We start from the raw sequence: 25,852 nt of genomic DNA, 5'->3' as shown, positions 1-25,852 counted from the left end.
GCCTTAAAATTTATCTCTTTTCTTTCATTTATATAATTAAGGGATTTATTTCAATTATTTTTCAGGAATTGACAATTAATTTTGCATAAAAGTTTGATTAAACAGAGTAGACTAATCAGATGTTTATCACTGCCACTACCTATTAGAATCTCAAAGTGACAGAAAAGAAATAAGAAAAGATATTATCACCCAGGACAAAGAGAATGGAAGACAGTGCCAAAGAAAGACTAAAAAAGAAAAAAGCTTTTGGAAGCCAGAAAGTTGACTGACATTGGAGAGGAAGCTGCAACAGCAGCAGCTGAGAGTGATGACACCAATGAGTAGTCTGAGATACTCTGTGGAGATAACTTATTCTTATGCAAACTGGCAAAAACAAAATATCCTACACAATGAAAAAACTACATGCGAATTTTGAATTAATGTACTAAAATCCATTGTGTGGGGAAGACTTTCATTGAATTCTCATAGAGATCAATGAGAGAAATTAAAAAATAAGATAATAGGCTGGGTATGGTGGCTCACCTGAGGTCAGGAGTTCAAGACCAGTCTGAGCAACATGGTGAAACCCTCCCTGTCTCTACTAAAAATACAAAAATTAGCTGGGCACAGTGGCACATGCCTGTAATCCTAGCTACTTGGGAGGCTGAGGCAGGAGAATCGCTTGAGCCCGGGAGGTGGAGGGTGCAGTGAGCTGAGATTGCACCATTGCACTCCCAGCCTGGACGACAGAGCGCGACTGCATCTAACAAAAAAGAAAAAAAAAAAAGGGAATGTACTTTGCATACAAAATGCTCAAAAGGTCCTTACAGATCCTCTAATTCAATCCTCTCAGCTACAAAAGGGAGATAAGCCTCAAACCAGTCAACCGTTTAGTGTCAAAAGCTGAGTCTGAATCCTGGGTCTCCAGACTCCCATGTCAGTGTCTTTCCTCTTCCGCACACTGTTTTAATGTCCGAGCACGGACATAAAGATGGAGAGAGACCTAAGCCTGTATGGATTACTTAGAACAACATAAAGTTGTGACCCTCCTACCTGCTCCTGGATACTGGAAGACATTCTGCTGCATCTGAGGATTGATTCCAGTGCCAAACTGTCCTCCCATGTTTCCTGTCATGCCTCTGCTCACCATGCTGTTGCGGTTGGCCAAAGATGCTTCAGGATTTGCTGTTAGTTGTGAAAACGGGCTGGTAGAAGCAGGTGGGGTTCCTGGATTTGTACCATAGTTTGGTGGATAGGGGAATTGCTGTGGAGCACCCTGAGGAAGACGGGGGTTCCCCATTTGAACTGGCAGTCCAGATGAGGGAGGGAGGTTGTTCCCAAAGCTTTGTTGCCTCATAAGCATGGCTCTTTGCTGCTGTATTAGCTGCCTCTGTCGGTGCTGTTGACTGTACAGTTCCCGCTGACGTTGTGCCAACATTTGAGCATTCAGGGGTGGCTGAAAAGCAGGAAAAAACTCACTTACTAAAATTATTATAATCACTATCCTGGAAAGTTTATTGGATTAAAGCCTACTTGCTTGGGGCAATAAAGTACATAGCAATTATCACTGTACAAGGGAAACAAAAACCGAAAAGGAACAAAAACCTCTTAAGTAACAATCACAGGAGAAAAAATGAATTAGGTACATTTTACAGATTAAAAGTAGTCAAGAAACGCTAAACAATATCTGACCATTATAAATGAGAACGCAAATTCTCAATTAAAAGTCACACAGAACTGAAAAATTCAAAGAAAGTATATACTGATTAGTATTATAATATTGGCCATGAACATTGTTAAGAGAAACATGAAGACCATAAGGAGGTGAAAGAAAATGTGCTTGATGACTTCTGTCCTATCCTTCATTAGATCATTAGAAGACTTTTTCAATTCCAAAAAATTTACTGTGTTTCTGGTAAAGAGAAACTTCGTTTTCCACTTTTCTCACTGAGAACATTATCCCACTTTATTTAAATGAATAAAATGTGATTACAGGTGATTTTAATTTTCTTCATTATACTTTTCTATATTTACCAAATTATCTACGATGAACACGCACTACCTTTACAATTAGAAAAAACCTACAAATACCATTAAAAAAGGAAGATTCTGAAATCTAGGATCCAATGCCTAAGAAATTATCACTTAAAAAGAAAATAAGTAGAAATAAAATAGTAAAAAGAAATAAATGGAAACAGCTATTTTGTATTATTATTGGAGTTTCAGATTATTCCAGGCATTAGTATAAGTGGTTTCAGTTATAATATTATGGATGAGGAAAGAAGTGGTCAAATTAGGTTAAAATCATTATTTCAATATAACATGGCATATCAATAAAGCCTTCTTCAGAAAATGTCAATTCAGATTGAGAATCTGGCTAAAGCATACAGCTCTTGCCAACTACATATAGTCTAATCTAGAAGAAACTATGAAATAAGACTTTCTGATAGGAATTATCTTTATGTGAATCCAAAAGTGGGGTCTTGTTTCCTTACAACCTAATTACTCCTGAATTAGCTAGCACTAAGATTTATAATTTGTAAGAGACAGAGAAACTGAAATCTGGATCCATGAAGACGTCAATATCTGCTGCTTACCAACAGCTTCAGTCAATACAGTCATGTGATGCATAAAGACATTTCAGCAATAAGACATTTTAGTAATAAGACATTTCAGTTGCACACGATGGACCAAATTCGGTGGTCCCATAAGATTATAGTACTACAGTATTTTACTGTACCTCTTCCATGTTTAGGTATGTTTTGATATACAAATACCATAACAATTGCCTACAGTATTCAGTACAGTAACATGCTGTACAGGTTTGTAGCCTAGGAGCAATGGGCTATACACATAGCCAGGATGTATAAGTAGGCTATACCATGTAGGTTTGTGTAAATACACTCTATGACCTTTGCACAATTATGAAGTTGCCTAGTAACACATTTTTCAGAACATATCCCTGTCTTTAAGTGATGCATGGCTGTATTTATCTCTTTAATAATACAGGTACTGGCTTTGTGTATTTGCTCCTAATCCATCTAGTTCCATATTGTGGAGAGGAAAACAGTATAGTTTAAATCCTCTCTAAAATTCCTTATCTCCCAGATTTTTACATCAACTTTGTTATGAAATAAAAGTAAGTAGCTGAAACAAAAAATTTTTAAGTATGTATGCGGTAAAGTAGGGAGTGAGTACTAGGTAACATTTAGAAGTCCACCTAGTTATTTTTATGTTTAAAGTTCTAATGGCTCTGGGTTTATTAAAAAAAAAAGGGGATTTAAAAAATAAATACAAGCTAGAAAATGCTGATGTTCAAATTGAACATAGTACACAAGATAGTTAAGACAGCTTAGCAACGTGACTGGGTTTTGATCAGGTTTCGGGTACTGTTCACACAGTTTCGTATCAGAGGCTTCCTGTTACTGGTGCTATTCGCTACAGCAGTAAGAGTTTTTTCTACTTAGTCATCTGGTATCCAATAACAATGACAATAATAACAATAAAACAAAACAAGGCACCATTTGCTTTAGATCAAATATCAGTAAGAGGTATCAAAAGTAGATTATTAATTCCTTCTAGAAGAAAACTACACTACAAACATCATTAAAAGATCAGCTCACAGACCATTTCAAAGACACTCAAGTCAACACTTCAAGAAACACTATGTGGGTTAAAGAAGTACTAATGACGTCTGGTTTTCTCACATTACCTGAGGTGTAATTTGCTGTTGCATGCCTGATCTCATATTGATGCCAACAGGCGCAGTTGCTGCAAACTGGTTTAAGATAGCTTGCCGATTTTGGTGTATCAACTAGAGAAAAATTGAAACAATAATATATCATATTTCTACACACAAGCATAACACCGGCCTTATAAAGTAACACAAATTTTCTATTGATTACTAAAAAGTTTTAGTGTTGCAGGTTTGGTAAGATTATTTCCTATGTTTATTTTCCAAAAGGCTGGTAGTTCCCAACATTTATAAAACACTTATTGTCTCCAAAACACTATGGCAAAGTATTTAAAAGTAGGATAGAAACACACTGCACTCCAGCCTGGGCGACAGAGTGAGACTCTGTCTCAAAAGCAAACAAACAAACAAAAACAACAAAAAAACATGTTAATAGTTATTTTAGGTAAGTGCTGCAATGGAGAAGAAGTACCAGCCCTAGGTCTTAAAATATTATAAATGTAAAAGCAGGTATACAATAAGGGCACATTTTTACAAAGGTCTGGAAGATGAAGGGAAAGTTGAGCAAGCTGGATGGTATTCTCACTTGGAGGTACTATGTCTGGTGGATACATATTTGGGGAAAATCCAATATGATTTCATTAGCTAGACAGTATTACATAAGAAACAAATGGTCTGAAAAAATGGATTATTTATTTAACTAGAAAAAGTAATTACTTTAGACCAGCATTTCCCAAATTGGTATGCTAAAGAACAATGCTAAAGAACATTGTTCTGCAGGATATTAATAGATGTGCTAGGAAAACAGCATGCTGTGCTGTATTAAGTACTGGAAATGATGGGTTACACAAGGTAAAACAGATTTATTTACTGCAGAAATTTTATAAGCCTTTAATTGGCCAAAAGCACACTGTGGATCTCCAAGAAGGGATATACTACGCAATTTATTTATCATGAACCTTTTTTTCTGACATCTAACCATTAATATCCATCTCCCAGAACCATTTTCTATGAATACTGGTTTGGAAGATCAGTCTAGACCAGGATTAGGGTTCCAGGTCATAGGCATGCCATGCATGCCTTAACAGTATCTGGTAACAAAAGAAGTATTCTTGGAAATGAGATTTTCTTGTAAACAATCTGTAGCTTAAAACATTTCTTCTTCAATAATTTGATATGAATAAACTATTCATGAAGATAACAGTAACAATAATATTAATACTATTTTATGTTTATATACTTTGTAAAACACAAATTATATATATTTATATATCATACATTAATATATTTCAATATATTATACATAAACTAGAAAGCCTACGAAAGTTTTATAAGAATCCAAAGAGCTATGAACAGTGATTAAATCTCTTGTCATCAAATAGCTCAACTCTTAATTCTAGCTTCAGTCATTTTCTGACTCCCATTAGATCAGAAAACAAACCAATTTTGGGGAAAAGCTCATTATAATATAAATGTTAAAATGACAACTCTAAGGCACTGTAGAGTAAGTTAAAACTTCTTTTTGAAGTTCTGAGTCACTTCAAAAAGAAAGATACCAACTTTATAGTCTTAAAAGTCAAAAAGACTCTTTAAATACCAAAACTGATATACTTCTTAAACTTGAAAGACCAGGAACATAAATTTAGATAAACCAAGTTAATTTTACAAAGATTTACTTAAAAACTCAGTACATTCAAGATATTGCATAAAGTTTGGAGGTTACAAAGGTGAGCAAATTCCTGTCCTTCTAGGAGTACCCTATTGAATGGCAGAAGCCAACGCACAACAGTAAAATGCACAGGTGCTTTGTCTGCATAGACAGACACATCTATGGCAGCACAGAGGGAGCAGCTCATTCAGTCTAGGGATGAAGACAGGGACCAAGAAGCATGAGTGAGCTCAGCAGAGTCTTGAAGGATGAGAATGCAAGGTGACAAGGAGGAGGGCAGAGTTAACTTGAGGCAGAGGCAACAGCAAGTAAAAAAACAGGAGACGAGGCAATGAGGACAGGTAAAAATACATTCCAAACATATAGCTTTATATATTCTTTGAATTGTGAGATAATGTACAAATGAAATGGGTAGGGATGGAGGAAAGATGCCTGACAAGTAGTAATAGGCTCTTTTTTAGAAGTAGAAGGAATTATTCTAAATAGCATAAATCTACAAGTACTTTCTGTTATAGGAAACCTGGTCTATTTCTGCCCTTGAATTAATCCCTGTTCATTTTTTCCTCCCCTTGACTATCTGTGTGTGCAACCTTAGTGCTGTGTACATCTGTCCTACTTTGACCTGCCTCTTCTCTCCAATTATTAAAATGCTTTGTTTTTCAACAAGTAGGTCAAGTTCCACTTCTTCCAACATAGCCTTCCCAAAAGGATCACTACATTCCTCAGCTCCTTGGAAATCTTAACTTTCAGAGAGGTGGGGAGTGGGAGGAGATTAGTTGTTAGTCCTTAGACACAAACACTTAAAAGGTTAAAAGGCTTGTTGAGGAAGAAAAGGAAATGTGGGGCTTGTGGCCAGTGGAAGAGGCAAACCCATTCCTAAGTATAAACACACACAGTTCAGGCTGTCTGTCACTTTGTCTGCCGGAATGGATTTTCTTCCCAGTGCTTTACCAAGAAATCCTTCTATAGGAAACCTAAAAGATGATTATCTAGCCTAGAGATTCTCAACTAGGGGTGATTCTGCCAAACAAGGCACATCTGGCAATATCTGAAGACATTTTCGCTGTCAAAACTAAGGAAGGAGGTACTGCTGACGTCTAGTGAGCAGAGGCCAAGAATACTGCAAAACATCCTTAATGCACACATCTCCCCCATTTCAAGAATTATCCAGCCCCAAATGTTAAAGTGCCAAGGTTGAGAAACCCTGAGCTAGCTACTGCACAAATTCTTGCAAAGACAAAAGTATTCTTTGAAGAAGCTTATTGTCCTATCAGGCATTTTTCATTGCCAGAAACCTGAAGGTAAAATGTTTCTCTTTTTTTCTGTCCTTCAATCCTAATTCTGTTTTCTGATCACTTCTATTCTCTATAATTTATAAAAGATTATCAATAGTGGTTCTTATAATGTCAGATACATACATTTGTTCAGTACCCTAACATATACATATCTGGACTTGACTTGTTTTAAGATTGCTAAGTATACCATATTCGTTTATGTATCTCACTGTCACTTTCTCTTTATATTATTCTCCTCTTGATAGTTACGAAGATCATGATCCTTGCTGGGGAAGAAGAAAACAAAACTGGAGTAGAAAAATCGTATCTTTTGTCAGCTAATGATACCATTTTCTTTTTCTTTCTTTCTTTCTTTTTTTTTTTTTTGAGATGGAGTTTCGCTCTTGCTGCCCAGGCTGGAGTGCAATGGTGAGATCTCGGCTCACTGCAACCTCCGCCTCCTGGGTTCAAGCGATTCTCTTGCCTCAGCCTCCCAAGTAGCTGGGATTACAGGCATGTGCCACCATGCCTGGCTAATTTTATATTTTTAGTAGAGACAGGGTTTCTCCATGTTGGTCAGGCTGGTCTCAAACTCCCGACCTCAGGTGATCCACCTGCCTTGGCCTCCCAAAGTGCTGGGATTACAGGCGTGAGACACCGTGCCCAGCCTATGATACCATTTTCTAAAAGCAGCAGGTCTACCCATCTTTGCTGTTGTTCTTTTTCCCAAAATAGAATTTTAGAAGTCCTTTACTGATATTATGGATATATTTCTTGGGTCTTTGCTTATTTGAGGAGTAAACGGGTATCACACCTAAAGGCTGGTAACTTTGTATTGCTTTTTAATCATCAGCTCCTTCCTTCCTTTTCATTGTTTTTTTTAAAAGTCTCAACCAATACAGATACACTAGTTTCCTAGGATGTTTTTCATCTCTCTCCTCCCAACTGGGGATTTATTCATAACTGTATAATTGAATTTAAAATGTTACAATCTTTTTACTCCTTTACACAAGGAGTAAAAAGTATATACCAGCCAGTGAGATATACTCATGGCCAATAAATGATATCTATTTATATATATATATATTTTCAACATCTGTTTTTAAACTGATCTTAAAATTCACTAAAAAGAAGCAAACTATAATGTATATCTGAGTACACCCGTTTTCTTTTCTCAAATCACTAGGCATGGTGCTAAATTCTTGCTATGAGATGCTTACAGTCTCCTGTATTTGGGAAGAGGGAAGGAGAGGATATGACCAATACGCGAACAGATGTGTATCAATCCAATGAGGTAAATATATTATGAGTAGCAGATTACAAACTGGGTGTATTCTGGATACTAGTCCTTTGCCAGTCATATGGGGTTGGAAACATCTTCTTTGAGTCTTTTTTGTCTTGCCTTTTAACCTTGCTTATGGTGTCTTTTGTCTTCTAGGTCGTAAATTTTAATGTAAACATTTACTTTTTCCTTTATGTCATTTTAAAGAGGCTACAGAGATATTTTCATATTCACATTTAGGTCATTAAAACACTTAAGAGTTTATTTTTGTGTCTCGAATAAGATGAGGATCAAATTTAATTTTTTCCTCCTCATGAACAGCCAAATGTACCAGCATTTATGATGCATGCCATTCTTTCCCCATTGTCACCTCTGTCTCTTATTAAGTCTTTCACTATGTCTGGGTGTGTTTCTGGGCTTTCTATTATGTAGAGCTATTATGCAGAACCCTCTATTATGTAGAACTCTATTATGGTAGAACTATTTATCCTCATGCTAGTTCCACACTGTTTTAATTTTTTTTTTTAGAGACAAGGTCTTGCTCCGCCACCCAGGCTGGAGTGAGTAGCACAATCATAGCTCACTGCAGCCTTGAATTCTGGCTCAAACAATCCTCCCAACTTAGCCTCCTGAGTAGTTGGGACTACAGGTGCACATCATCACACCTGGCTTTTTGTTTTTTTGTTTTTGGTAGAGACAGAGTCGTGCTATGTTGCCCAGGCTAGTCTCAAACTCCTAACCTCAAGCAATCTTCCTGCCTAAGCCTCTCAAAATGAGGGGATTATAGATGTAAGCCATCAGATCCGGCCTGTTTTAATTTTTAAAGCTTTGTTTTAAATCTTGATATCGGTAGAGCAAGTATACCCTCATTTTATTCATACTTCAAGATTGTATTGATGCTTCTAAAACAAATTTAGCATCTATTTGTCAAATTCCATGTTGAGATTTTGTTGGAATTCCACTGAATTTACTGATTAAATATGAACAACTGTCATCTTTTTACAAGCAACAACCAATTAGAAGATATAATTTCTTTCATGAGTAGTTTTTATTTGGATATTCTTTTTGCCTTTCAATTATGACTTCCAATCTTCTAAGTTTTGAACAGTGTGAATTTCTTTTTTCTTCTTTTTTTTTTTTGAGATGGAGTTTCGCTCTTGTCACCAAGGCTGGAGTGCAACGGCACAATCTTGACTCACTGCAACCTCCACCTCCTGGGTTCAAGCGATTCTGTCTCAGCCTCCTGAGTAGCTGGGAACGCGCCACCACACCCGGCTAATTTTTGTATTTTTAGTAGAGACGGGGCTTCACCATGTTGGCCAGGCTGGTCTCGAACTCTTGACCTCAGGTGATCCGCCCACCTCGGCCTCCCAAAGTGCTGGGGTTATAGGCGTGAGCCACCGTGCCTGGCCTGAATGTATTTTTAATTAATTTTCTAGTAAAAAGAATTGCCATTAATTTTCGTTTCTTGTTCTTTTATCTAAAATCCTTGCTGAACTACTCTATTTGTTCTAAGTTCCCTATAAATTCTTTTGGATTTTCTGTTTTTTTTTTTTTTTTTTTTTTTTTTGAGATGGGAGTCTCGCTCTGTCACCCAGGCTGGAGTGCAGTGGCACAATCTTGGCTCACGGCAACCTCCACCTCCCAGTTTCAAGCGATTCTCCTGCCTCAGCCTCCCCAGTAACTGGGATTATAGGCATGCACCACCATGCCCGGCTAACTTTTGTATTTTTAGTAGAGACGAGGTTTCACCATGTTGCGCAGGGTGATCTCGAACTCCTGAGCTCAGGCAACCCACCCACCTTGGCCTCCCAAAGTGCTAGGATTACAGGCGTGAGCCACTGCGCCGGCCAGATTCTTTTGGATTTTCTATATAAATAGTTGTATTATTTGCATATAATTTTGTTTCTTTCTCATGTTTGCTTTATTTATATTTCAAAATGACTTAATTTTTAGTACGCTAATGGTATTCTTTTTTTTGTCTACACTGACATGAACTTAGTCACAGACACAAAAAATACAACCTCTCATTTAACAGGATTTAAGGCAGGAGAAAGGGGAGATATATTAATACCACCTCAGTTCACTATTTTATCCCAACTGTGAATTTAACTATATAACTTTAAACAATACATTTAAACCTCAATTTCTTGATTTAATCAGGCACTGTTATTGCCAACCCACAGACATTTACAGATTTTGTTCAGCTGACCATCCCAAATCACACAACTCCAGGGGTAATCCAGGAGTACTCTCAGTCAGTCTTTGCGAACCATTGGTTAAGGGCGTACATGTGACTCAGTTCTGACTAGTCAGACATGTGAAGTATTTTTTCCTACTTTTTACTTTTTACCTTTTTTTTTTGGTTCCCTTTTTTCTTTTTTTGATGGGGGATAGGGTGGGAAGACCTTCTGGAAAAAGTTTCCTGGCTTTTGGAAAGAGGTACATAGGAAACAAACAGTCCCTTTTCTTCTGCTAGTTATAGTTTTGTTTGCCTATGATATTTGTAATCATGGCATGCCAAGGATTGCAGAGCAAAAAGAGAAAGAACTTGGGTCCTTGAAAACATCCCTGAATCTCTGAAGTAACCACACCTTGGTCTGCTTTCATTTTGGATTGCCAATTGGGTCAAAATATTTTCTTTATTGTTTTACTATGCTGAGTTGATCTTTTTTTCTTTCCTTGTGGCTGAAAGCATCTTAACTAAGACACTGACTGAGAACCTTGGCCAGACCTGCTCACAGAAAGCCCTTAAGTGGACACATGTAAAACTCCTAGTACTTGCAGTGCAAGTGAAGCTGAGTGACCTACTGCTGAAACAGTAAGAACTTATGGCTTAAAACAGAAAGAACAGGCCCAGATATGTGGCTCGTTAGGTAGCAGAGTTACTGTCTTAGTTTGCAGTAGAAGTTGTTTTTGCGTATAGACATGTGGAGCTTATAACATAGTGAGCCCCAAATTCTGTGTTTCTTCAACTTGGTGGATACTTTACTCTGTTAGGCTACCATGCCATCTCTGGATAGGCATCCATGAGATTTAAGGGAAGCAAAGAGCAGCAACTTTCACCTATTTGCATCTTATTCTCATACCTTTGCAGGGCTTCTCTGCTTATCAGCTGTTTTAGGAGCAAATGGAAGCCAAAACAACTTTTTTTTCTGAACCAAGCATGAATCATCATTCCATTCATTCATGAACCTGACCTAGACCACTGGTCTGGCCTTACTCACTGACCCTTTAATATTAGGCAGTATTTACAGAACTTTACATTGTAAAATGAGAAACTAGCACACCTACACTTTCCTTTACTTTTTTGGTTTAGCCCTTAATCACATACTGCTTGCAGCGTCACTTAACTTTTCAGGTATGTAGTCAAAATGGTTTTCAGGCCTTGTAGTCAAAAAGCCAAGCAGTTGCCTGTTTCTTTTATTCCTTATATTCCTTATAGTACCTAGTATAGTCCCCTTAAATATGTTCTGTGAAAAATTAAACACAGAGAAACTATTAAGCATTTCTTATTCTGGTGCCCTCTATCTAAAGATGAATGGAAAGCTACAAGAAGTAGTTTATCTTCAATTAGTATCTCAGAACATTTATGATTCCTTCTCTTTCTCTTTTCCTCTCTCTTCCTTTAATTCTTCTTTGAATCCTTTATTCCACCCTAGCTTTTAAAAAATTATTCCTTTTATTGTTATTCTATCATTTAAAAAATTTCCCTTTCTTAGTTCTCTTTTTCTCCTCTTTCATCTTGCTTTTTTTAAACAGAATGGAAGCACATTTTATATTACATATTATGTTTATTGAATGCAACTTTATAGTAATAGCTAGTATTTATCAACTGCTACAATATGCCAGGCATTATGCTACAAGCTTTACATATTTTGTCTCATTTATTCCATACAACCACCAGTGAGGGAAAGGAATTCTTTATTAGATTCTTTTTATAGATGAGGAATTAGAGGCTTTAAAAGGTAAATCATTTGATTAAGGCAACCCACTTAAGTTTGGAACTGGGACTTGAAACTAGAACTCTTAAAACCATTACATCATACTGCCTTTCCAGTATAATTTATCTCCTCCTTTCTCTTCCTTCCTGAATTAGTAAGTCTCCAGGGAACCTCTTTAAATACTTTTATAAAAATTCAAAGCAATATACAAATATGGTTTTAGAAACTACAAGATTCATAACAAGCAGCAACAATCTACAGCTCAGGTCCCCTTTCCCACAGCAGACTTTTTTTTTTTTTTTTTTTGAGACAGAGTCTTGCTCTGTCGCCCAGGCTGGAGTGTAATGGCATGATCTCGGCTTGCTGCAACCTCCACCTACCGGGTTCAAGCAATTCTCCTGCTTCAACCTCCAGAGTAGCTGGGATTATAGGCACGTGCCACCATGCCCAGTTATTATTATTTTTTTTTTGTACTTTTAGTAGAAATGGGGTTTCATCATGTTGGCCAGGCTGGTCTCGAACTCCTAACCTCAAGTGATCCACCTGCCTTGGTCTCCCAAAGTGCTGGGATTAGAGGCGTGAGCCACCACGCCCGGCCCATAGCAGACTTTTTTTTTTTTTTTGAGACAGAGTCTCGCTGTCGCCCAGGCTGGAGTGCAGTGGCGCGATCTCGGCTCACTGCAGGCTCCGCCCCCCGGGGTTCACGCCATTCTCCTGCCTCAGCCTCCCGAGTAGCTGGGACTACAGGCACCCGCCATCTCGCCTGGCTAATTTTTTGTATTTTTAGTAGAGACAGGGTTTCACTGTGTTACCCAGGATGGTCTTGATCTCCTGACCTCGTGATCCGCCCGCCTCAGCCTCCCAAAGTGCTGGGATTAGAGGCGTGAGCCACCGCGCCCGGCCCACAGCAGACATTTTTAACCGTTTGCTCTTGTGGTCCTTAATGATTATCTCCGTATCTGTTGCTTATACAATTTTAAATATTTATACCACTACGCCTACTCATTTCCTGTCATGAGAGAGAAGATTTAACTCACTCACAACTCCCAGGCCCCCATTCTCCTTCATTCTCCTAATATAATAACATCACTAGGCATGAATCTCTCCAACCTCAAACAATATAAATAAACTTTATTTTCTATTCCAATAATCATAAACAGTATCTCTTGATGCTCTACTTTGTAAATTAAGCTGTTCCTCTTAATTTAATAATTGTATGATGTTCCCCTTAAATAGTTTGTATCTCAAAAAATAAAAATTAAATTGTCCTTTAAGTTGTAGGTCTCAAAGTGCTTTATTAGGAGCCTATTGTCTTCAATTGAATGAAACGTCCCTTATCCCTTTCCTAGGAGATGAAGGATGGCTCTTCAAATCTTTCATGAAGGTTCTGGGAGTGGACTTGACACTTTTATTGTAGTAACTGGGCTGCCTTGCAGAGAGATTTGGTATATACCTTTAAAAAGTATCAACTGCTGGCAGGGTGCAGTGGCTCATGCCTGTAATCCCAGCACTTTGGGAGGCCAAAGTGGGCAAATCACAAGGTCAAGAGATCGAGACCATCCTGGCCAACATGGTGAAACCCTGTCTCTACTAAAAATATAAAAATTACCTGGGAGTAGTGGCACGCACCTGTAATCCCAGCTACTCAGGAGTCTGAGGCAGGAGAACTGCTTGAACCTGGGAGGTGGAGGTTGCAGTGGGCTGAGATCGCAGTACTGCACACTAGCCTGGCGACAGAGCAAGACTTCGTCTCAAAAAAAAAAAAAAAAAAAAAGTATCAACTGCTAAACAAAGAGCACTTACCTGCTGTTGTCCCTGTAATCGCTGTTGTAGTTGAAGTCGAAGCTGGTTAGGTGCAGCCGGAGGTCTGTTTAGAGTTTGCCTGGGCTGCATGCCCATGCCAGGTGAAAAAGCACCTCGAGGAGGTGTTACTTGAACAGGCATCGTCCCCAGTGAAGGTTTTTGCCTGACCATGCCTTGGAAAGGGCTAGGGAGATTGGCAGTAGGAGAAGGAGAAGAGTAAGGCTGAGAATAAAGGTTGGGTCTTTCTTCCATCATCAAAGGTGGCGTTGCTTGTTGTGGTGGAAATCTCTCTGATAATACATCTAATCCACCCCCCTGTTAGAAAAGAAGCCAGAATATTTTACAAATAAATTTCTGCCAATAAGTGACATGCTTCTGTATTTCTAGAAAGCATCATCATATATACATTCTGAATTCATGCTCTCCAGAAGTTTACTACCAAAACATTTATAAAAGCTGCTTTTGAAATGGAGTAACAGATTAGCTGAGATATTTAAAATGTCAGTAAAGAGATGGCAATATAGTTAAAATAAAGGCTCCAAATCAATGAAATAAAAGATTTGGAAAAAAACTTCATTGCAAAGCCTAAGAATCAATAAACTTTACATTTAATAGCTTACTATAGGAAGTAGATTCTTAAAGGAGGGATCAAGCAGGCATTTTTCTATCTCAGATATAAAATTCATGCTTTTATTTGAAAAAAAAAAAAAAATCCACAGCTCATGTAACACAAAGCTGTAGCATTATGGTTTCCAAATGTTTTCACTATTACCCACTGTAAGAAATATAAATTGTGACCTAATTGTGCACGTGCGCATGTGTGCATGTGTGTGTGTGTATATGCAGCTGAAAGGAGTTTCATAAAACATGACTTCTTTTTATGGACTATGCATTCTCATACTTTGTACTCTACCTATTTTACTCCATTTAAAAATGCTGGTCAAGATGCACTAAAGTGATTTTATCACCCTATCGTGTAAAAAAGGCTAACCTGGAAGTTGCAATACCATGGAATATACTGGCAGAAGACAAGCGTGAATGAAGGATAAATTAAGCTCTAAAATGAGAAGTGATGCTATAAATCTGGATTCTATTCTGGCTGGAGCTTGTAAGTTTCTGTTCCATAGTGAAAAGCTAAGACTTATTTCTAATTCTAATTACTGTAATACTTTTTCTTTAAAAAAAAACTGTATTATATATTTTGATAAGTTTCACAAGGGGTAAATTATAAAACAGCTAAAGCATAGTGGGTACAATACTTTAAAATCTTGCTTAAAATAATTTTCAAGCTTCTTAGGGCTCCATCAGTTAAATAATGTTGACTTTAATAAATACCTGAACAAGTTTGTCAATTCCCAGAGCTCTGTCTAGTTCAGCTAGCTCAGTTTCATCTTTGCCACTAAGGAAGGATACCAGCTGTTCAAGAAGAGCCTTCTCATCATTTCTCCCTTCTACTGTTGTGGGTGGACAGAGGAGCTCATCTAATTGTGAGCTAATACACTGGCTGCAGGATTAAAAAACAAGAAAGTTTCAGACTGCCATAGCAAATAATTTATTCAATCTTTATATACATATATAGGTGCAAATTTGGTCTTAGAAAATTCACTGTTGAGATGCTTGGCAATTCTAATGCCATGCAATGTTCTACGTTTAATGTGCAGAAATTAAATGAGTATTTGGTACGTAGCTTGAATATATTTTTCATTCTTTTGTCAGTCATTGAACTTTGTTCCCATATTTTTTATGTTCCAGAAATAGCCTGGAAAATTAACGAAACAGTTAAGAAAGGGGAAATAACTTTTGATAAAAGTAAAAACAAACTCAGCCAAAAACTGAGAAAAAATCATTTAGCCTTATTCAGATTTATTCTACTTATTCTATTTATTTACCTTTTATGAATGCCATTGTTAATAACTGAACCACAATCAAAACAGTGCATATTATATTAACTTTTAAAGATGATCAAATCATCTTGATTGTTAACATGACATGATTACCATTTACAAAAGAAATCAAACTGGAAAAATGAAATATGCTAGGTGTTAAGCAACAAATTATTCATTGATTACAGGCAGGAAATATATAGTCTGATCCAAATAGATACCAACTGATACATAAAACAGAAATATATACAAAATAATACTAATCCTAATAACACTAATAATACAATTATAAGCACTCTTCCTTTGGGAAGGTAAATGGGAATACAGTTCATAGTTAAGGCGCTAAACCACAATCAACACTATCTAGTCTTCCTGTGGTTGGCAGGTATGAGACGCAGTCTGTGTTATGGAATATGGCTGCCTGTGGGGAGTAAGAAATTCAATTCTAATCAAGATGTGACACTGAGTAGAGGTAAAAAGTACTTTCGTTTCTTATAACTTCTTGCACCAAACGAAGAGAAATGCTGGACAAAATAATAATATAACTAAAAGTTCAAGAGCAATATAATTACTGTACTGAGGCCAACTCATCCATAGGTCCCAGATACATTATGGTAATCAATTAAAGTAATACATGAAATATAAAACAATAGCTACATGTTATATCAATCTCTTGGTGATTACAACGTATACTAGCCTTGTGGTCATGCAGTCAATAAATCTGTTTAATTCAGTGTCTTTCCCTTGCCCCCCGGACCCTTTTTTTTTTTTTTGAAACGGAGTTTCACTCTTGTTGCCCAGGCTGGAGTGCAATGGCGCAATCTTGGCTCACTGCAACCTCCACCTCCCGGGTTCAAGCAAATCTCCTGCCTCAGCCTCCTGAGTAGCTGGGATTACAGCTGCGCACCACCACGCCTGGCAAATGTTTTGTATTTTTAGTAGAGATGGGGTTTCACTATGTTGGCCAGGCTGATCTCAAACTCCTGACCTCAGGTGATCCACCTGCCTCCGCCTCCCAAAGTGTTGGGATTACAGGCCAGAGCCACTGCACCTGGCCCACTTTTTTTTTTTTAGTAAGTATTTACATCTATTAATATCTCAGAAAATACCATTGTAGACTGAAATCTAGTTTGGAAAAAATAGTTCTCTGTTTAGAAGTTGGTATCTATACCTTATAAAATACAAAATGTATTACTTACTCTTCTGATTTACTCTGATTTATAGCTGTCACTGTATTATTTGTCCATGGAATCTGATCGCCTGTTCCTGGTTGTCCAAACTGGTTATCAATTGCTTCCAATTCCAGCTCAGGTAATCCTGATTGAAGAAGAAAAGGTAAGAAGTCATTATCTCAGTGGAAGATAAAATGATAGTATTTTCCAAAATAATATATTGGAGAGTGAGATTTCTCCTTTAAAATATTACTTCAATGATACAAAGGTCACTTATTCAGCAATTTAAACTATCTAGTGTGACCACATAATAAAAAAGTAAATGAGAAAGTGAAAAAAGATTTCTGAATCAAGGAAAATCTGATATTAAAGTTTGTACATAGGTTAATGTTGTCCAGAATCACTCAGGACTTTGTCAGAAATTATTTATTTTAAAAATAAATTGAACAATTTTGGTTATCTGCTTTTCAGTCACATATTGGAATATGCTGTAAGTAACACAGTGTCATCACCACGAAATAAGAGTGGTGAGCAAAAGATAAAATACATTCTATCAGGGGCAGGAACAGAAACTAGAATCTGAGGCCATGTAGCAAATGAACACAGCTCTACAGCTGCTAATCTTAGAATATAGCTGTACAATAACAGTATAAGAACTGAGACTTATAATGATGGCCAAAATGAAAAAAGAAGTTGAATTATGTTTTGTAATTGAAGAAAATAGTATATGCATTTTAGAAAGTTTTTCTGTAATGCTTTTTTGGAAAGCTTTCTGATCTTCTCTGTACTATTTATACTAGAAAAAAATTTATAAATAACCTAAATTCCAGAAACTTAGCAACTGATTAATGAATTATGGCATAGATATTAACAATGTGCTGTTAAATGAAAAAAGAAAACATATTCCAAAACATTATTTTCAGGATGACTCTGTTTTTATAAACTATTTCATATATATTAATATAAAAAAATTCTGGGGTGACACACACACACAGACACTTTAAGTCCACCTTAGATAGTGAGATTAAAGGCTACTTTTCCTTCTATGATGGTTATTTGTAATTTCTAAAATGAATATATATTAATTTATATATTAATTGATCATTGTTATGGGCTGAATTGTACTAACCCCTGGTATCTCAGAATGTGACTATATTTGGAGACAGGGCCTTTAAAAAGGTAACTAAGACAAAATGGGTCTTTACAGTGGGCCCTAATCCAATATGACTAGTGTCTTTCCAAGAAGAGGAGTTTAGGAGAAAAACAATACAGAGGGATAACCTGACCCAGAGAGAAGAGGGCCATCTCCAAGCCAAGGAAGGAAGCCTCAGAAGAAACCAAAACTACTTTAGGATTCCAGAATTGTGAGAAAATAAAGTTCTGTTGTTTAAGCCACCTAGTCAGTGGTATTTTGTTATAGTAGCCCAAATAGAATCTTTTTTTAAAAACTAAAACAGCCTTGGAGTTTTAAGGGAAAGCTTAGTGAGGTAGAATTTCTCATTTGCATGAATGAAGAATAAGTAGATTTAAGGATGCCTCCCAAAATGTACTTAATGCTAGTTACTGAACATTATTAATTACATAATATATGCAAGGATCACTTTAAAGTGAAATATATTCAATATTTAGTGTGAGAAATAAAAGTTATATAAACACATTTACTTTTAAATGTATATAATTACAGCTTTCGATTAACCTCATCTCTATCATGACAAATGATAGAGAAATCAAATTCTGTAGGATTCTGAAAAACACAACAAACTAAAACAAAAAAAAATGGGAAATAATCACTTACTTTCTGTCATTATTTAAATCAGCAAGTTGGTCAAAGACTATCTAAAACTGTCCCATTGGCTCTGCCTACATGTTAATTCCTCAATCTTATTTCAAGAAATCTAATCTTAATTATTATAACCAAAATTAATTAATTTAAAAGTCTAAGAAAATTTACATGGCTGTCCACTGTCTACTAGCAATACTAAGTTTTACAAGATAGTTTATTTGACTCAATAATAGGACACAGTATCTAATTTTACTAGTCTTGAAAAAAATGTTAAGAAAATAAGTTGGATAAAATATTTTCAAAATAAGATTCATATGCTGAGTTTGGTGACTAAGCAAACAAAAATAAACAAAAACATCCCCATACTAATAAAATTTTAAGTAAAAAAAAAGTTTTGTTTGGATAGACCGTATGCTTAAAAGAAGTTGGTTTTTATTCTGAAAGTCATTTCAACCTTTTGCGACTTCCGTTAGAAACTGCCTTCTGTAAAAAATGTGAAGGTTTGCTTCACGCATTTCTTCTAGGAAATACACAGGCTCTCTCTCTTTGTCCAGAGAATAAATGAAGTATTTTTGGTCATTTCTGTGACACAAACATGAGTAAGTATACATGTAATACAAGACAATACGGTCATTTCTGCTGGAAACAGGCAGCTGAAGCAGGGGCAGAAAACAAGCCCTAGGGATCCCCTGATCAAGCTATTAACATTCGTTATCATCTTTGCAAAGGGCTCAACATCATACTTCCTCCATTTAAAATATAGCTAAAAGGGACACTGAACCCAGCAAACAAAACAAAACAAAAAACAAGCCAAAAAAAACCCCTTATATTAAGAAATAATTTAAAAATTTCTGTCACTTCCAAGATTAGGCTATAGAAAAAAAATTTCTGTACACCAAGTAGAAAGCATTTTCTTAACCATGAGGGTGGCTTTTACACATTCTATTCTTCTAACAGTTGATTTAGTATCTACTGATTCTGATATTCACAGTTAATTTTCTTCAGCTGTTGTTAAGGAAGTTTCTGGTTTAGTTTTGTGTTACATTTGGCAGTAACTGCACAGCAGTTACAATGTTTTATTTTTTTCAAAACATGACGTAGACAAAGAACTCATTTTTCTAACATAAAAAATTCTATAAATCAATAGGATAAAAACCCAATGAAACAATAGGTAAATAGAGAATATGAACATGAGTATTATAAAATCATTAAAATATGATCTAATTCACAATAAAAGAAATATAGATTAAAATGACATTGAGATACCTAAAAAAATAAAACCATCAGATGGGCAAAAATGAGAGAGTACATAATTCAATGTATTGGCAAGGATATGCAGAAATGGAAACATTATCAGTTAGGGTGTAAGCTGAAACAATTGCTGGAAAGGACTATTTGGCAATATCTATCTTTTGACCTAGCAATTCTATTCAGAACTTGTATCTCAGATATATTGTCACATGTGGTAAATTATCTCTACATAAGATTATTCATTACAGCTTTGTAATAGCAAAAGATGCCTATCAGGCTAGTGGTTAAGTAAATTCTGGTACAACTGTAAGAAGTTGTACAGCTATAAAAAAAGAATAGAGATGCTCTTTATGCACTGACACAGAATGACATCCATAGAACATTAAGTGAAAAAGTGACTAAGATACGGAACAGCTAATGTGTATAGTATGACACTATTTGTATTTTAAAAAGGGAAGTCTATGTACGTAATTTTTGAAGGTACAGAAAAAACAATACTGCTAGGAAAGAGATTTTTCACTATATATTTTAAAAACTTTTTTGAATGTTGAACTGTGAATATCTTAATCACTAAAAATAAATAAAGAAACAAAAACCATGAAATGTAACCTCAAAGGACTTTTTTTTTTTTTTTTTTTTTTGGAGACAGGGTCTCACTGTCGCCCAGGCTGGAGTGTAGTGGCATGATCTCGGCTCACTGCAACCTCCACCTCCTTGGGTTCAAGTGATCCTCCTGTCTCAGCTCCCCAAGTAGCTGGGACCACAGGCACATACCACCATGCCTGGCTAATTTTTGTATTTTTTGCAGAGAAGGGGTTTCACCATGTTGCCCAGGCTGAAAAATGGATCTTTTTAAGTACTGAAAATGTTGCATATGAAAATAATGATTTTTATAGTTATACAATATTTTGATGTACCGTGAATTAATAAGATTAAAAAAAAATTATCCCAGAATGTATATGTTCACAGAACACAAAAACAACTGCCTCACACGGTCATTCACTTATTCCAGTGATGTCAATGCTTAAATATTTTTGGAATTCTTCAGGAACTATCTCAGCCAGTCCACATGTCCTTCAAGAAAATAACTTTCCTCATAGGTACACTTATTTTTAGTTTTTGATTTTAAAAAAAAAAAGCATTATTCTTTTTAGATCAACGTATTTGGTTCCACATGACTGGAAATTTTCAAAAGTGAAATCTACCCTCAAAGAATAGGGATTTGAAGATAGTCAAAAGGACACAGCAAAGGTTTTGAAGGTACTGACAAAGAGGCATGCTGTACACATTCTGATCAACAATACCCTCATAAAAGCTATCTCCATTGAAAAAGCAGTATTTACCTGGATGTGCTCTGGTAGAACATTTCTAACAAAATTATTTAAATCACTTGGCCACACTGCTTGGGTGTGTATGTGTGCATACAAACATGTTTTGAAACCAGGTGGATTGAGATTTAAATCCTGGTTATTCTACAAATATCACTTTGGGGAAGTTTTTGTCTGTGTGTGTTTATGTATCTCCCTTTTCTCTGGACCTTTGTTTTCTCATTTGTAAACGAATCCAAGGAGACTTGTGGTTCAGTGTGGCAGATTTATCACTTATATTTTATTTTCTCTTCAAAAACACCACCGAAATAAGAAAGAAAAAAGGGGAACACAAATCTACAGCTGAAGGAAAGGCAGAAGAAATTTTCATGGCAGCAGACTAAAACAATGAAGAATTTCTGAAAGACAAAACACAAATGGAAACAAACAGATTGTGAAACTTCAACTAAACTAAAACACTTGCAACAGGAGAAAGAGATTTTCCAAAGAGGGGAATTTTCCCAGAACACCAGAACAACTCCATGCTCAGTGGTCATTTGAGCAAATAAAGGAACAGGCCATGGGCAATTGCTGGATAATTATGGATGGTTGAACAGCTGCTGCCAGGCCACTGCTCTGAGTGCAGCTGACTCTGGCACCTGTCCATGGGATTACAATTGTGAGCATATGACTCAAAATGGGAGTTCTGCCCGGGGAATCTCCCAAAGGGGGTGCTAGCGCTGCCATAAGGGGTTTCCCCACCTCCAAGGCCTATTTCTCACAACAACTGAGAAGTTGGGCTTCTATAATCAGGATCTACATTCACTGCCAGGGGAAAAGGGCTTCTCACTTTAGCTAAAGAAATACACTAGCTACCAATATTTTGAAATTCTAGATCTTTTTCAGTACAAATGGAGAGACAGTCAAAATTTACCAAACATACAAGAAAAGTCAACAGGAGGAAGAAAGCAACTTTAATGAAGAAAGCAATGTTGAAGAAAAAAGGGTTAGTACAGAAAATGAGTGAACCCCACAATACAATAAATATCATCATACAGATTAAAAAGTCTATTGCATCCATAAAAAGTAACAGATTCCTAAGAAAAAGAATGTTCAGAAATCTTAAAATTATAGCTATGATGAAACGGTCTAAATAGATGGACTGAAGGGCAGAATGGACATAGCTGAAGATTTAGTTTTGATCTGGAAAGTTGAGCTCTCTCAGAGCTTCTCTCAGAATACAGTGCAAAATGGCAAGGAAAAATATAAGAGAAAAAGATAAGTGTCATGGGGGATAGAGCCATTACTTCTAACTGTGTATCTCAGGTGGTGAAGGAGGATGATAATTAAACTATCCTATGCAAGATATTTGTACTTGACACAGTTCAGCTAAGATTGAAGACTAAAGTAAGGAAAGGTGCTTGATTTTCCTGGGTGGGCACAAGCTTAAGATGTGGGCCAATCAATAATAGATTCTGGTTCTAGTAAACAGTAGTGATGGACAATTTAGAGGTAAGAGCGGGGCAGAGAATTAGAAGTGATTCTTTTCTTCTTCTCTTTATATGCTATCATATTTTTGTTCCCATCTTTTTTCTTTTTCCTTCTGCAATCCTTCTTTTTTCTTTTTTCACACCCAACTTGTTTCCTTAGCCTTAAGGCTTCTGAATTCTTTTTTCTTTCCTGTCTATATCTACACATTGTAGACTGGTTGTCGCATCTATTGACCTCCCCAATATCTACCTTGGTATCTTCCCCTCTATGCTCTTGGCCTTTGCAAACAAATTAGCACAAGGTAAAACAGATCCTGGCCTATTTACATACTTTCACTTATGGAGCTGTACTCTGGAGGGGAAGCCTCAAGGGAGAAAAAAGCTATTTGCCTCAATACAGACTATGAAAGAAAACACCCCACTTTCACAACTTGCAAAGCTAGCAGATACTATTTCTATTAACTCTAGTTTTTATCAAGTTAACACACATACATAATTTTATAAGTCAGAACCAAGAGGCCCATAATAAATAAAGCAGTTTCTTGCCTCACCCCTTCCAGTCACTTAGTTACCTCCTTCTCAACAGAGGCAACCATTTGCAACTCTGAAAACTGTTTTCTTTGGCATTGCCTATTTATTTCTAAATACACATATACTGCTATTTCTTGATGTCTCCATTTTAGGTTTACTGACTTCCCCTCATTATAGATGAGGTCTTAGTTCTTTCATATGTACCTCTCTTACTACCATCCTGGTTCCCAACTCCCTAACAGAGATCATAGTTTTTTATAAAATCCTGTTAATATTTTGATTATGATTATGCAAATATTGCTCACTGCTAAGTCAAATTGTGCACTTTGTTCAAACCTCCTCTCTTGTGCCATACTTTCTTTTTTCTGGAGTTAATAATTTTCTTATGTTTTCATTTGTCAGTGGTTCTAGAATTTATCAGATGTTTCAACATTCTGACATAAATCTATCAATAATATTTTCTATAAACTCAAGGAGATCAATTCATTTCTTCTCTGGAGGCCTCCTTTCTAGAGGATTCGCCAGGCTCCCAGTTCAATATGCACTGGTTGTTCCCTAATCTTGTGGATCAGCTGTCATTCCTGGGCTTCCTTTCAGATCCTTTGCTTCCTCTGTCTCTTTTGGGTTTCCCCTGTTTAAGTACATCCTCCAGGACCTTTGCTAGAAAAGGTGAATATACCAAGCAGATAAAATCTGAGGCCTTTTATATCTGAAAATGCTTTATTCTATCTTTACAACTACTAGAAATGTGATACCTAGTTATTGGCTGGAAATCATTCTACTCTCAGATATTTCTAAACTAAACTTTATTGATGTATAATTTACATACAATAAAATGTACCCATTTTAACTTCAACAAATTTTGTACAGTTCAACAAATTTTGAGAAAGGTATAAACCCAGGACTTTCCACTCAGATCAAGAAAACAGAATATTTCTATAACGTCTAAAATTTCCTTCATGTTCCTTGGCTATCAATCTTCCTAACTCAGGCAAACAATGATCAGACTTCTATTACTACAGATTAGTTTTGCCTGTTTGAGAGCTTAAAAAAAATCTGAATATATATGGCTTTTATCACTTAGCATGTTTCCAAGAATAATTCATCCTATGTAATAGTATTATAGTTCCTTCCTTTTCATTGCTGAGCAGTGTTTCATTTTATGAATACTTCATTTACTTGTTGACAGACATTTAGTTTGTTCCGGTTTGGGGGTATTTTTTTTTTTTTTTTTGGGACAGAGTCTCATTTTGTAGTCCAGGCTGGAATGCAGTGGTGCGATCTCGGCTCACTGCAACCTCCACCTCCCAGGTTCAAGTGATTTTTGTGCCTCAGCCTCCCTAGAAGCTGTGATTACAGGCACCTACCACCACATCCGGCTATTTATTTATTTATTTATTTTTTGAGACGGACTCTAGCTCTGTCGCCCAGGCTGGAGTGCAGTGGTGCAATCTTGGCTTACTGCCAGCTCTGCCTCCCGGGTTCAGGTCATTCTCCTGCCTCAGCCTCCCGAGAAGCCGCCCGGCTAATTTTTTTTTGTATTTTTAGTAGAGATGGAGTTTCACCATGTTAGCCTATTTTTGTATTTTTTTTAGTAGAGATGGAGTTTCACCATGTTGGCCAGACTGGTCTTGAACTCCTGACCTCAAGTGACCTGCCTGCCTCAGCCTCCCAAAATGTTGGGATTACAGGCGTGAGCCACTGCGCCCACCCAGTTTGGGGCTATTTTGAATAAAGCTGTATGGATATTTGTAGTCAAGTATCTTTATGGACGTGGACTTTCATTTCTCTTGGTTAAATACCTAAAAGTTGAATTGTTGGGTTACATGGTAAATGTATGATTAACTTTATGAGAAATTGCTGAACAATGTTCCAAATTTGCTACACCATTTTACATGCCACTAGCAATGTAAAAGTTCAAATTGTTCCACACCCTTGCCATCACTTGGTATTGTCAGTTTTTAAAATTTTGGGCATTCTAATGGGTATGCAGTGGTATTGCACTGTAGTTTTAATTTGCATTTCCTTGATGATTAAAGATGTTAAGTATCTTGGCCAGGAGCAGTGGGTGAATTCCGGCACTTTGGGAAGCCAAGGTGGGTGGATCACTTGAGGCCAGAAGTTCTAGACCAGTCTGGCCAAAATGGAGAAACCCCATCTCTACTGAAAATACAAAAAAATTATCCAGGCATGGTGGTGCACACCTGTAATCCTAGCTACTTGGAAGGCTGAGGCATGAGAATTGCTTGAACTTGAGAGGCAGAGGTTGCAGTGAGCAGCGATCATGCCATTGTGCTCCAGCCTGGGCAACAGAAAGACTCAAAAAAAAAAAAAAAAGATATTAACCATGTTTTCACATGCTGATTTGCCATTTTCATATCTTCCTTTGTGAAATGTCTTTTAAAATCCTTTGCCCAGTGTTTAGATTGGACAGTTTTTCCTACTATAGCATTAGTGCGATACATTTGTTAGAACTGATAAGCCAATATTAACACATTGGTATTAACTAAAGTCCACAGTTTACATTAGAGTTCACTCTTTGTGTTGTACATTCTGTGGATTTTGATATTTTGACCAATATAGAATGACAGGATAGATACATGTCATTGCATACACATGATTTTTATATATATAAGTGTATGTGTCTATGTACATTTATTTATATATACATGATATGAACACAGGGGATTTTTAGGTATGATACTTATCACATAAAATCCCGTGTTCTCCTTATTCATCCTTGCCTTTGGCAACCACTGACAACAAACCCCTGGCAACTCCTGATCTTTT

At 36.5% G+C, this 25,852-nt stretch overlaps 1 protein-coding gene across 9 annotated transcripts in view; it reads right to left on the bottom strand.

Annotated features, from left to right (window-relative positions):
* Positions 1-25,852, bottom strand: part of NCOA1 (nuclear receptor coactivator 1) — a 291,562-nt gene that overhangs the window by 27,749 nt on the left and 237,961 nt on the right. For all 9 annotated transcript variants that reach the window (XM_058426443.1, XM_032172384.2, XM_032172388.2 and 6 more), the window contains 5 exons: positions 16,728-16,845; positions 14,981-15,149; positions 13,646-13,960; positions 3,692-3,793; positions 1,033-1,435 (listed from right to left, as the gene is read on the bottom strand). In XM_058426443.1, coding sequence (XP_058282426.1) covers positions 1,033-1,435; positions 3,692-3,793; positions 13,646-13,960; positions 14,981-15,149; positions 16,728-16,845 — 1,107 coding nt within the window. The remainder of the gene's footprint in view (positions 1-1,032; positions 1,436-3,691; positions 3,794-13,645; positions 13,961-14,980; positions 15,150-16,727; positions 16,846-25,852) is intronic.

Source organism: Hylobates moloch, unplaced genomic scaffold (genome assembly GCF_009828535.3).
Source record: "Hylobates moloch isolate HMO894 unplaced genomic scaffold, HMol_V3 SCAFFOLD_13, whole genome shotgun sequence".
In the NCBI taxonomy this organism is placed as follows: Eukaryota; Metazoa; Chordata; class Mammalia; order Primates; family Hylobatidae; genus Hylobates; species Hylobates moloch.
The sequence above is the reverse complement of the archived record's forward strand: the minus strand, read 5'-3'. Positions and strand labels throughout refer to the sequence as shown.